At 52.5% G+C, this 13,496-nt stretch overlaps 1 protein-coding gene across 1 annotated transcript; it reads right to left on the bottom strand.

Annotated features, from left to right (window-relative positions):
* Positions 1–1,451: 1,451 nt before the first annotated feature.
* Positions 1,452–10,794, bottom strand: APOD (apolipoprotein D). Its single transcript, XM_073358978.1, has 5 exons — positions 10,616–10,794; positions 8,409–8,562; positions 7,649–7,770; positions 3,576–3,661; positions 1,452–1,916 (listed from the first exon to the last, which is right to left on the bottom strand). The coding sequence occupies exons 2-5, from the start codon at positions 8,529–8,531 to the stop codon at positions 1,681–1,683; spliced, it is 567 nt and encodes a 188-aa protein (XP_073215079.1). The 5' UTR covers positions 8,532–8,562; positions 10,616–10,794; the 3' UTR covers positions 1,452–1,680.
* Positions 10,795–13,496: the final 2,702 nt, after the last annotated feature.

The following is a 13,496-nucleotide window of genomic DNA, read 5'->3' as shown; positions in this document are numbered from 1 at the left end:
ACCTCATCTGTATAAAATACCATCAAGGGGGAGAATTAGGCTTATCCCACTTCTGTAAAGTGCATCTGTAGAGGAAACACTATGTATATAATTGCAATTATTATTGACAGAAGCAGATGCTGAGGAAGCAACACTTGGAGAATGAGCCTGAACTAAACCAGCTGGAAGAGTCCAAGCCTTTTCCAAGTACCACCCCACTACATCATCAGATAGGAGATACCTGCTTCTAGCAAAAGGCTTTCTACTGTACGTCACTGTGGACTTGGCTTTGTTTCTTTTTATGGCCAAACGGAAAGGAATCTCCACCTTGGTAAATCTTTCTGCTCTCCTGGAAAACACCTTTTGCTTCCAAAGGAGACAAAGACATAGAGCTAATGAGAGCGGAGCCACATAGGAAGAGCCGGAATGGGCGGATACTGGTCAGCGGTGTGACATTACAGGGAGAGGCAGAGTCTGTGTTCTGGGGAAGGACTATGCACCCCCAATTCCCCATGTCTGAAGGAAAAAGTCTATGCAGCTGTACCGCAGGTATGTTGGTTTCATTTGTAAGGAGCTGTATTGTTACTACGTATACAGAGTCATCTTGACTCCTGAATATCTGTCAGGGGAAAAGGTGATGTCCCGGCTATATCCCAATGAATAAAAAAGCAGCAAGCAGGATGTGAATGAAAGCCTTCCATTGACAGAGTATTTAGATGAAATCCTTGAAGTACAATACACTTACAAGGCAGGGTTAGAGCTCCATTTGCCTGTCACTTGGTCAGCCTCTAGCAGCGGGAAGATGTTCTTTCTCTCCCTGCTTGTTTACAGATCTCAGAAGCCGAGAGCAGTTTAGGTTAGGACACAGAATAGACGCTGCTCCCTTCTCCCCTTACAAAACTGCTTCCATCATAGTTACAGAAAGGAGAGGGCACATTCTCAGACGGGGGTATGGGCGACTGGTGCAGACACTCTGGGATGTATTTAGCAATCTGAGATTTGGACATACAAGGCCTGACCCAAAGACCAGTGAAATCACTGAAGAGTTCTGTGGCCTTCATAGCAGCTTATGTCCATGCTGGCGAAGCCATTACATTCCTCAAGTAAAAATAAACATCTCTCACCATAGAGCTGCCAGCGTAAACAATGGACAAAAGTTCTCTCTGTAGAGAATCTTGGCTCCCAAATTCTGGCCTCCCTACAGAATCCCTCTTATGTCAATAGGATGCTGTTAGAGAGACGATAGTGATGATGTCGCTGATTGAGCCGTGTGCTGATAACAGGCCTACCAGACATCAAGACAAATGCGAAGAACCAAGCCTGCCAGATGCCATGAGAACAGTTTTCCCCAGGGGACATTTGTATGCTACAGCCTACATCCTCCTGCATCCATTCCTGAGAACTTGTATTGGCCACAGAACTTCAGAATCGGCACTCAAAGCCTATTTAACTCTGAAAGAACAGTAAGGATGGAAAGGGTTTTGGTATAATTTACTCAGGCTTCTCAAAGTACATGAGAGAGGTTACACAGGCAGAGTACCAATGCTACGTAGCTGCTATCACACGTAGACATTACAGTCAGGGTTTACAAGCTACCATTAGCAAAAGAGTTTGTTATTCTAAATTAAGAGGTTTTAACCAACACTAAGAAAGCAACAGAGTTCATAACTATCCTGGACTTGTTCTTCTAAACAGTGGGATCTACATCTCAGGAGGACAATTAATTTGATCAGTTGGCCTCATTTTCTCAGTGTCAATCTTGTAGGAACGGAGAAGGTTCTTCAGGCGTTCCACAGTTTCTGGCTGCAGCTGGGGAGTTCTTGACAGAATCCAGGCATATTCAACGTGGAAGAGCCAGATAAAAGTAGTGCAGGAATACACCATGGAGTAGTTTTCATAGTCAGTGGAGAGTACCCAGTAAGGGCTAGAGGGCATGACTAGAAAAACAGCAGGGGCATCATTAGAAAATATGATTAACCAACATTTGATTTTCCTTGGTGTATGTTAAGCAGTTAGAGGAGTTACGGTAAGTCAGGACTCCTGGGTTCTTTTCCCAGTTTTGCTACTGACTTGCTGTGTGACCTATGAAAGGGCAGGAAGTTATTATGTAGAGCTTTCATGTTACACCTGATAGATTCAAGAAAGCCAATAGAATTTTGAACTAAAGACTCATTACTAGTTATGCTGGATGTGTAATACAGCCTAGTGCCAACAGCTAATCCACAGTTAAAAACCAAACCCCCACCACACGCTGGAATGAAGGGGAGTTTGGTGCACATGAGAACAGACATCAGGGGGTACCGGTCATGTTGGTAGGCCCAGAGATGACTCCACCACACCTCACACCTGGTGTCTGCCCCTGCCCCCTTAGAGTCACTGGGTCAGACCTGCAGCTAAAGCCAAATAGTGTAATTCCCTTTTCCTGTTTTTATTTCATGATGTTCAGCCAAAGACATGCAGGGGACGACACGGGGGGAGGGGTCAAGTGCCCCCCCCCCGATTGGCCACCGGGAGGGCGGGAGAGGGGCTCTGTCCTCCCACTGCGCCTGTCCCCCAGCAGACTCTGCCCCTGGCAGTCAGGCCCAGGGGGAGCGGACAGGGTGGGACCAGACACTTCTCATGCCACCAGCCATTCTGGGTCACCGCTCCATGCAGCGCAGCAGCTGCCTGAGAAAGCCTGGCTGGGGAGGCAGTGGCAGGCTGCCCCCCACCCAGGCCCGGCTGCCAGGGAAGCCAGAGCCCCCTCTACATAGGGTACAGTAGCACCATTTATTCATTGAGGATCTGGCTGACACGCCTAATTCTGCTCTCCGTTAGAAGAGACTGGTCTAAATTTAGATTGTTGACTTAAATGGAGTTCGAGTTAGGTCAGGTTGACATCAGTCTGATGGAGGGAACTTGGTCCAGCCTGACGTACTCGTGAGAACACAGGTTACAGGGTTCATCCCTTGATCCAGACCTGATTCTCCACTGCCTTGTACCAAGGAAAATGGTAGCACGTTTCACTCCCCCAGTGTGCGAGTGACATCGTGCATGGTAGCGCAGAACTAGCCCTTCCCTGGATTACTTTTTGTGAATAAGAATAGTCTCCTTCCCCACTCCACGCACACAGGAGACATCAGAGCAGCCATCAAACCTCTAACAAGGCAGCAGGAAGGTGTGAGGAACAAATGTAAAGGTGGACAAAGGGAATACTTTCTGAAACAATATTGTGCACAAGGAGAAACGGGCATGTAACAACGATGGTAGAAGCCTTGATGGCATGATAACAAGTGAAAGAAAAGAAAAAAGCCACATAATTAAATTAAAATAAAATCATTGTCCAACTTCCTAGTTGCCACAGAAACATTTATCCTGAACCGTTTCTCATCTGGGGGCCTTACCACTGGGCCTGCTTTCCTCTCACTTGAACTAGTTTTACACCTATGGGATTCCACTGATCTATACCAGTGTGCAAACAGAATCAGGACCCAGCTCTGGGCAGAATTCATGGTGCTACTGAAGCCAATAGCAAGACCCTAGGAGCAGGATTTGGCCCAGTGCAGGGAATGTCTTTAAACTTCTTCCAGGATGAGCCTTTAAACAAACACACTTACACCAGTAAAAGCTGACACCCAGCTTGGCCAGCTCATCGTCTGCCTGGACAGCCTCCCCCTCGATTTGATTAATTCTGCCGTCAGAGCTAAGGGGAGAACAAGAGGTTTGGAAATTAATGGGACAGGTTTGCAATCACATTTAAACAGTTATTTCCAGTAACTCACTCTCTTGAGGTGGTAATCTACATATAGTCGGTTAAAATCCAAAGTAAAACCCCACATAACGTGTGTTCCAGTTAACAGCAGCTTCCCAATAGGCACAGAATCAACTTTTAGATGACATGTTTCGATTTCCAGTAACAGCACACTCTAGATGTCATGCCATGCAGAGCAATCTAGATGGCAATATAGGAACGTCGGGATTGCCATACAGGATCAGAGCTGGGGGCCACTTAGCCCAGAACAACCAACTGCCTCTCTGGTGTATTTTCCTGCTTTGTATGTTGCTGAACTGAACAGCTTGTGTCAGCAGAATGTCAGTGTGTGTTTTGCAACTATAAACCCATGGTATAGTGTATGTACAGTCTATTAATATAAAGAAATTAAAAAATCCCCAAATTGTCATGTAGGAGACGAAGAGAGAAAAAACCCAAGCAAGTGACAGATGTTTGTCATGTAGCTTACTACACTGCTGGAAAGCTCTCAGACATGACAGTGATGAGGATAAGATTGAGGAGATAACTCCTCGGGGCAGAGACTGCCCTTTTTTCTCCGTTTGTACAGTGGCTAGCACAGTGGACCCTGATCCATCACAATGCAAATAATAGAAGCATAGAATATCAGGGTTGGAAGGGACCTCAGGAGGTCGTCTAGTCCAACCCCCTGCTCAAAGCAGGACCAACCCCCAACTAAATCATCCCAGCCAGGGCTTTGTCAAGCCTGACCTTAAAATAATAATAATAATAGGAAGGAGGGGAAGGAAGGGGAAGTGTGACTTGTTTGGCACTCCGTCCTATTGCATAGCCCTGCATGTGCTCACATGGTGCAGGGAATGTTTAAGAGACATCATTTCCTATTCACTTCTCCTTTCTCTCTGAAATTGAGATCCCAACCCCTGAGCAGGCCAAGATCTGCTTAAAATTCAGAAATTGTCATTGTTCTTTCCACGATGCTTCAGTTTTCCCTGTCCTGGTTTCCTTACAAAGTTAACTCATAATAAAATAGCCCCCAGGGCCTGATTCTCCACCATCTGTGGACCAATTCTCTACTTTCCTGTGCTTTGGGTGGAGACTTATACCTGTGCAAAAAGGGTATAAAAAGCTAAGTGTCTGGAGCATTCGGATTTGATAGCACTTCACGCTCACTTTGCATGGGTGAAAGAGGTGCAGCACAAGGACACCAGCTCTCCTCTCACTCACACTGGTGTGAATATGGAGTAACAGGCAGCGTCCACTGGCTCCCTTGACGCCTTTGAGGAGCAGTGGGCACTGTCCGGGGTTCTCTGCTCGGTGTCCCCGTCAGGCTCCCTTCTTTTAACCCTTTGACCGCACTCCTGTCCCTGTTATTTCATTAGTTGTCCCCCAGAATCATTTGGTTTCCAGGTCCTGTGGATCCTCCCCTTAGGCTGGGGTGGGGGTGGGGGGTCCTATAGCAGTGGGCGGGCTTCCGCCCACCCACTTCCCGGAACCCAATAGGTACAGGAGGGAGGGTCAGTCCGCTTAGGCTGCCCTGCTGGCTGGAGCCCTCCCTCTTCTCTGGCTGCCCTGCTGGCTGGAGCTCCTTCTCCCTCCCTTGAGCTGCTGCTGTTGCCGGCTGGAGTGCTCCTTCCCTGGACTGCTGCTGACACCGCTGTTGAGAAAAAAAAAAAAAAAAAAACACACACCACTGAATGGAGAGGCGGGGCGCAAGGTCAGTGTAAGCGACAGGAGAATCAGGGCAAGTCTACGTGACAAACTTAAGTCATGTCGACATACAGCCAACATAGTAATTACATTGGTTTCAGCTGCTGGGGCTGACAGCCAGAACAGACCGATGGAAGTGCTGACACTGCGTTGACCTAACTACATCGACCGAAGCGCAACACCTCTCGCGGCGGTGGAGTTATTAGCTTGGTGCAGTGGGCGACTTGCATCGGCCGGAGCAAAACTGTAGTGAGTAGACACTGACAGAGCGAGGTTGATGTAACCGCCACACACACAATGCCAGGCAGTGGGGATCAGGCCTCTGCTGTTAAAGGGTAGGAGATGCTGACATCCCTCCTCCGACTCCCACAGAACTTGCCCAGCGTCCAGCAATCGTATCACATGTTCACACCTGTCTAATTGCCCGTGTCCTACGTAGATTAAAGCATATTATTCCCCTTGCTTATTACATGTCCCAGTTTAATAAAGTAAGATTTGTTTAATTACAGACTCTGAACTATCGTCCCAACACCTCCACTCAACAGCAAAAACCCCTATAACAAGAACTGCCCACTTTTGGGGACTGGCAAGGGAGAGGTCACATGGTCTGAAGAAATGAGCATGGGATTACGAGACAAGAGATCCTGAGCTCTATTCCCTATTCCACTGATTCTGTGGCCTTGGGCAAGTCATTGTACCTCTTTGCCTCAGTTTCCCCCATCAGTAAAAAGGAGAAAGTTACAATACTTGCCCACCTGCTTCCTGGGGCCATCGTGAGAATTAGTTTGTTAGTACCAGTACAGTGCTTTGAACATACAAAATGGTAGAAAATGACAAGTATTATCTGTTATGGTTGCTGCCTTGCCCCACCAAGAGCAGAGAGATTGGAAGGGGCTGAAGTGTGTGTGAGCGCTGAGAATGTATGGGTCTATGCAAACAGCAAAAAACATCCCTGGCTCCTTCTCGTGGCAGCCTCCTCCATCTGCCATTGCATTCAGGGCTGTATGCACAGGAGGGCTGGTGTTCTTTACCTCGAACAGCTCGAGTTATTCTGGAGCTCTCAGGATCCTGAACAGAGTGAAATCATTACACAGACCGTCAGTCACATTACAACCTCCCCCATCTCTTGCAGTTTAATATGGACTCAATGAATTACCCTGCTGTTTGTCAGGCCCTTCTTTGGCAAAGAAGGAGAGGAGACAGTGCTAAGCAGATACAGAGGAAAATGGGCACAAAGGCAAACGGGCACTGCTCATCTGCCAATCACAAAGAATGGACTGAAATGTTGTTATGTGCAGTAGAACAAAGCCACCATGTCATGCCAGGGAATGCAAAGAACCTTTCATTCATTCACTCACAACAGCCTCCTGTGAAAGCTGAGACTATCTGACAGCACTATAGAAAAAACACCCGGACCAGTCCCTGCAAAAATTCAGAAGAGCTCTGGGCTTGCAAATCACAAGTAAAATACCACAAACAATCTATTTACAATGCTCATTGGTTTACGTGGGTAGCTATTTCTGGCACACATTACACAGCAGGTACTACCAGAGCTAAGTGAATACTGCAAAAACAGACTTACAAATACTTGCTTCACTGAAAATGGCCAATATACTTGGATTGGGTTTGTGGCCTCTTAACTGGTATTTTGGTGGCATCCGCCCGTGAGCAAGGGGCCAGCACTGGGCCCAGGCGCCTGTTCAGCACCAAGCGGTGCAAGGGCCTCGTGCTGCCTCTGCCCAGGGATGAACGTCACCCTGAGACTAGTAAAGTCACATCAGGTTCAGGCCAGCGAGGGCTGCAGGACAGCACGTAATACTCAGCACATGCTCTTTTACCAGTGGCTGTACGCACTGATGTATTTCCTATTCGCGGGTCAGGCTTGCAGTGCGACAAGACATGCCGGTGCTCAAAGGGTACAGCGCAGAGACCAGAGACCCAAGCTAAAGCACAAGGAGAGGGATGAAGTGCGGCTGGGCCATGCATTATCTCTGACAACAGATCTCTGGCTTGTCCTGCCAGCTGAGTTACTGAAACCATGAGGTGAGCATCCCCTCTGCATTGCATGGTGCCCTCTGGAAGTGAGATGAGGCTGCGTTGGCAGATATGGAGAAAGACAATATCAGCCAGTTAGTGTAATTTAAGAGATTCTCTCTGCTCAGCGGCAAGAAAACTCAAGGCTCACTGGGATCCTGCTGCAGCAAGGATACAAGCTTGGAAAAAGGTACTTACAGGAGCTCTTGATTTACCACTTTAATCTTCCCATTTTCCTTCAGTGAGTAATTGGCTTGGATGCAGATTCCCTTCTCAAAGCTTGCAGGCAGCTTTTCGATTTCATACCATTTCCCAACATACTGAAAAAAGAAAACCCAGAACAAGCCTTGTTAGTGTCCTCAGATTCACAGGGATTCAATGGATGTGATCAACAGGCTACAGGGCAGTCTAGTTCCTTCATTAACATTGTCCTTATTCTGCTCAGTTCAAAGAAACTTTTCTACGTTTGTGTGAGAATAACCACATTGGTCCACAGAAGGGACTAAACTGGCAACCTTTAGAATTAAATGCATGTATCCCTACAACTTGAGCTAGAAAGCCAGGCTCTGTAGGCAGGAGAGGCTGTACCAGTATGGCCTAATGGACAGAGCGCCGGACTGGGATTCAGGACACATGGGTTCTCTACCACTAGCCTGCTGTAGGACCATGGGCAAGTCAATGTACCTTTGTGCCTCAGTTTCCCCGTTTGTAAAATGGGGATATGGTACGTACCTCCTTTGTAAATCGCTTTGAGACCTATGGATGAAAAGCACTGTCACAGAGCGAAGGGTGTCACTATTAGACTCACGTCCTCTGTGGAGTGGGCACAAGGGAAGGCATAGCACATGGAGCGCAAAATCTGCTCCACTGTTCAGCCACCCTGGCAGGCTGGCTGATCTTTACACACCCTCTTTGCCTTAATTGCTTTGAGCCAGCAGGATTTTAGAGTTCTTCACACCTTGGTAACATCAAAGTTCTCCTGGACTGGTGGATCCGGACACGGTCCCCAGCTGAACGTTTGCCCCTCGGTGATGTGGAGGAGACTGAACAGAACTGAAAGCAGCGCCAAAGTCCCTGGCATGGTCACTTGTGGATGCAAATGGGAACCGGACCTAAAAAGAAATAAAACGTAGAATGCCTGGCCTCCCGGAGGAGCAAATCTGTGCACGGGGTGACACGATGACAAACAGAGCGTTAGCGACAGGATGAGGTTAAAACCACAGTCAGAGGAAAAGGAGTGGAAGGACGGAAACCACCAGCACTCCGCTGCGAAGGCAGTCTTAAAATGGCCAATAGCCCAGTGCCTACCTCGAGCATGGCCAAGCCCATCCCCAATGCTTCCTGGTGAAGCAAACTGCCACGCCTGCGTCTGCATATGGTGAGGAGAGCAACAGCAACCTGGAAACAACGGTTTGTAGGCACTGCACAGCCCTGACCGGCAGTGAGATCCAGGGGCGCTGAGGGCATTCAGCACCTCCCAGGCTTGCGCTTTAAGGCTAGTGCTGGGGTTCTTAGGACAAATAATTTGGTGGCCACAGAGTACGGCCACCAACTCTTGCTGGTGGCTGCTCTCACGCTTTTTCCTAAAATACTTAATTAGCGTTAGGAAAAACCAATAAATATGCACATATACATGTCCAAATCGTAATTTATTTATTGCTAGCTAGTAAGTCTGTTGTGAAAAGTGATATTAACTAACATACAGGTATCACTTTTCACAGCAGACTTACTCAGCCCTGGCAAGTTTGGGGACAAAACAAGCCCTGGATGGGGGATCGGGGGAGGCAGCTGGGGCCAGGAAGACAGCGGGGGGCCGGGCCCAAAGCTCCATGGCCAGAGGACAGAGCCCAAAGCCATGCACCTGGAGCCTGCCGCCCCGCAGCTGGATCCCAAGACTGAAGCCTGAAGCCCTGCTCCAGATCCAGAGCCTGTCACCCACCACCCCAGGGCCTGAGTCCCACGGCCCCTGGGAAGGTGGGGAAACCATGGCTGCCTGCTCCTCCACCGTTGTGCCCCAGGTGTATCCAGAGGGGGGCAGGGCTCAACCCCGATGGTGGCCCCAGCTATCAACAAACACCAAGGCAGTGCATCCGGGAGCACCAGGGAGGGGGGCTGCTACTTTGGCACCTCAATCTCAGTCCGGGAAGCTGTGGCCACAAGAAAAGCCCCTGGTAGCCACACGCGGCCATGGTGGCCACATTTGAGAAACGCTGGGCTAGTGCCCTGATCCAAGGGGAAGCTGCATCAGTACTTTGTGTAAAACGCTGACCGGCGGTTAGAGAAGAAACCCCACCACCACCTGCTCCCAGGGAGCGTCAGTGAATGACTTTGAGGGGCTGTAATGAATGGCCCCATCCTGAGGGTGGGTCTGTAAACAGGCAGGGGGCTTTGGCTTTGCTGCCTGCGGCTGGGGCTCTCTGGGACAGAAGCAAGCAGACAGGAGAGCTAGTGAAAGAGACAGAGCAGTGGGCTCCATGGGTGAATGCAGCCCACCCTTTAGTGCCACCTTTCCTGGTGTTTCCCTCCTGGTGGCTCTCGCTCTCCCCTTGCTGGGCGGCACCCAAAGGAGCTCTGGTGTATTTCTCTTTTCTCCCTTTCAAAGCTGAGCACCTCCACCAGGCATTAGAGGGTGTGCAACTCACTGGCAACAATACGAGGGAAAATCTTCAACCCTAGACCCCCTACCCCTGACAGGCAGACAGCCCTTAACCTTTCCTGGCTGTCCCAGCACACTTCCAAAACATACATTAAAAATAAATCCAATCAAAGCATTTTTGGCTTGCGGGCAGGGGCACGAATACAGCCATTAAACCAAACTGTAAACCCTGTATATGACTGAAACCACTTCAAGGCAGCAGGGTGGTGCCCCCTGCAGCACCCCTCGTTCCAGCACTTACGATTTCTTCTGGACAAGATCGGGAGTTGCTGAGTGCTGCAAAAAGCAGCAAGAAATATCCCTGGCGAATGAAGGTGAGTCCTGCTAAGGATTAATAATAAAAAATATCGGGATGGGGTGGGGCAGGGGTGCTAAGAAAACAGTCCCTTATTTTTGAAATACAGTGTCAGCACCCCTGTCTACAAGGAATACGACAACCACAGGGCACAAGAAAGCAGCTCCCATTTTATACTGACATGCACCTTCAATCAATTAATTTGGCAACATACCTTTGCTGAGAAGGAGAAGCAAAGTGCTGTTGATAGAGGCCCGGGTTATGAGGAACAGCTGTCTAGCGAGTTGCCCTCACTTATTTTATAAGTGTGCTGGGGTCATCATTCCTTAACGCTGGCACAAGCCACACCCTGATCCCTGACACGCTTGTTTTTTTGGAATGCAGCTCGGATGGCTTAAATCTGCACCCGATGCAAAACTGCAGAGACTTTCTGTCTTTCAGCCACTCCCCGAAGGGAGACAAGGGAAGACGTGTTTCTGGGCAGAGCACTTGCAGCCGCAGCGGTACTTTGCAGCTGCGAGCGACTGCGTGGCAAGGGGCTGTCAGCGCTATTGAAACAGCCAGTTTTAAAAGGGTGACTTTAAATGTCGCTCTCACTGGAGGAACTGCTCCCAGCCCCGCTGGGGACTGGAGATCGGGGCCAGCTTGCGATCTCAGTTACGCCAGAGAAGGCCAGTGCAGTTGCTCTGGATTTATGCTGGAGTAACTGGCTGATGATGTGCTGAGACCACTGCCAGTCATGCTGACCGATCATTGTATCACCATTTCTTTGTGCACCTCGTCTGTCTCCATCTATCGTCCCATGTCCTAGGCCAGGGGTGGGCAAACTATGGCTCGCGGGCCGGATCTGGCCCCTCAGGGCTTTGGATCCGGCCCACGGGATTGCCAGCCCCATGGCGCTGCAGGCCCCACGCCGCTCCCAGAAGCGGCCGGCACCATGTCCCTGCGGCCCCTAGGGAAGGGGTGGGAGGCAGAGGGCTCCGTGCCCTGCCCTCGCCTGCAGGCACCGCCCCTGCACCTCCATTTGCCTGGAACAGGGAACCGTGGACAATGGGAACTTCAGGGGAGGTACCTGGAGGCGAGGGCAGCGCGTGGAGCCGTCTGCCCCGCCATCCTCCAGGGACCACAGGGACATGGCGCCAGCTGCTTCTGGGAGCAGCGCACGGCCAGGGCAGGCAGGGAGCCTGCCTTAGCCCCTCTGCGTGCCGCTGTCACCCCAGAGCTGCTCCAGGCAAGCAGCGCCGGGCCGGAGCCCTCACCCCGAACCTCTCCTGCACCCCACCCCCTGCCCTGAGCCTTGCCGCACCCACACCCTTCCTGCACCCCAACCCTCTGCCCTGAGCCTCCTGACGCACTCCTCCTGAACCCCAACTCTCTGCCCTGAGCCCTCTGCTGCACCCCACACTCCTCCTGCACCCCACCCCCTGCCCAGAGCTCCTGCCGCACCCCTCCTGCACCTCAACCCCCTGCCCTGAGCCCCCTGCTGCACCCCACACTCCTCCTGCACCCCACCCCCTGCCCTGAGCCCCTGCCGCACCCCTCCTGAACCTCAACCCCCTGCCCTGAGCCCCCTGCTGCACCCCACACTCCTCCTGCACCCCACTCCCTGCCCTGAGCCCCTGCCGCACCCCTCCTGCACCTCAACCCCCTGCCCTGAGCCCCCTGCTGCACCCCACACTCCTCCTGCACCCCACCCCCTGCCTGAGCCTCGCCGCACCCACACCCTTCCTGCACCCCAACCCTCTGCCCTGAGCCTCCTGACGCACTCCTCCTGAACCCCAACTCTCTGCCCTGAGCCCTCTGCTGCACCCCACACTCCTCCTGTACCCCACCCCCTGCCCAGAGCTCCTGCCGCACCCCTCCTGCACCTCAACCCCCTGCCCTGAGCCCTCTGCTGCACCCCACACTCCTCCTGCACCCCACCCCCTACCCTGAGCCCCTGCCGCACCCCTCCTGAACCCCAACTCTCTGCCCTGAGCCCTCTGCTGCACCCCACACTCCTCCTGCACCCCACCCCCTACCCTGAGCTCCTGCCGCACCCCTCCTGCACCTCAACCCCCTGCCCTGAGCCCCCTGCTGCACCCCACACTCCTCCTGCACCCCACTCCCTGCCCTGAGCCCCTGCCGCACCCCTCCTGCACCTCAACCCCCTGCCCTGAGCCCCTGCCGCACCCCTCCTGAACCCCAACTCTCTGCTCTGAGCCCTCTGCTGCACCCCACACTCCTCCTGCACCCCACCCCCTGCCCAGAGCTCCTGCCGCACCCCTCCTGCACCTCAACCCCCTGCCTTGAGCCCTCTGCTGCACCCCACACTCCTCCTGCACCCCACCCCCTACCCTGAGCTCCTGCCGCACCCCTCCTGCACCCCACCCCCTGCCCTGAGCCTCGCCGCACCCACACCCTTCCTGCACCCCAACCCTCTGCCCTGAGCCTCCTGACGCACTCCTCCTGAACCCCAACTCTCTGCCCTGAGCCCTCTGCTGCACCCCACACTCCTCCTGCACCCCACCCCCTGCCCAGAGCTCCTGCCGCACCCCTCCTGCACCTCAACCCCCTGCCCTGAGCCCCCTGCTGCACCCCACACTCCTCCTGCACCCCACCCCCTGCCCTGAGCCCCTGCCGCACCCCTCCTGAACCTCAACCCCCTGCCCTGAGCCCCCTGCTGCACCCCACACTCCTCCTGCACCCCACCCCCTGCCCTGAGCCCCTGCCGCACCCCTCCTGCACCCCACCCCCTGCCCTGAGCCTCCTTCCGCACCCCCTCCTACACCCCAACCCCCTGCCCTGAGCCCCCTGCCGTACCCCACACCCCTCCTGCACCCCAATCCCCTGCCCTGAGCCCCCTGCCACATCCCTCCTGCACCCCAACCCCCTGCCCTGAGCCCCTTCCTGCACACGGCACCCCCTCCCACACCCCGCACTCCCTCCTGCACCCCAACCCCCTGCCCCAGCCCTACATTCATGGCCCTGCATGCAACTTCCCCACCCAGATGTGGCCCTCGGGCCAAAAAGTTTGCCAACCCCTGGACTAGGATCTTACTGAAGACAACTGTTTTTGACATGTTTGAAGATGTTTCCCTTAGGAATAATGAAGT

The sequence above is a fragment of the Lepidochelys kempii genome, chromosome 9 (genome assembly GCF_965140285.1).
Source record: "Lepidochelys kempii isolate rLepKem1 chromosome 9, rLepKem1.hap1, whole genome shotgun sequence".
NCBI classification, from domain to species: domain Eukaryota; kingdom Metazoa; phylum Chordata; order Testudines; family Cheloniidae; genus Lepidochelys; species Lepidochelys kempii.
This window is presented reverse-complemented; position numbering and strand designations above follow the sequence as displayed.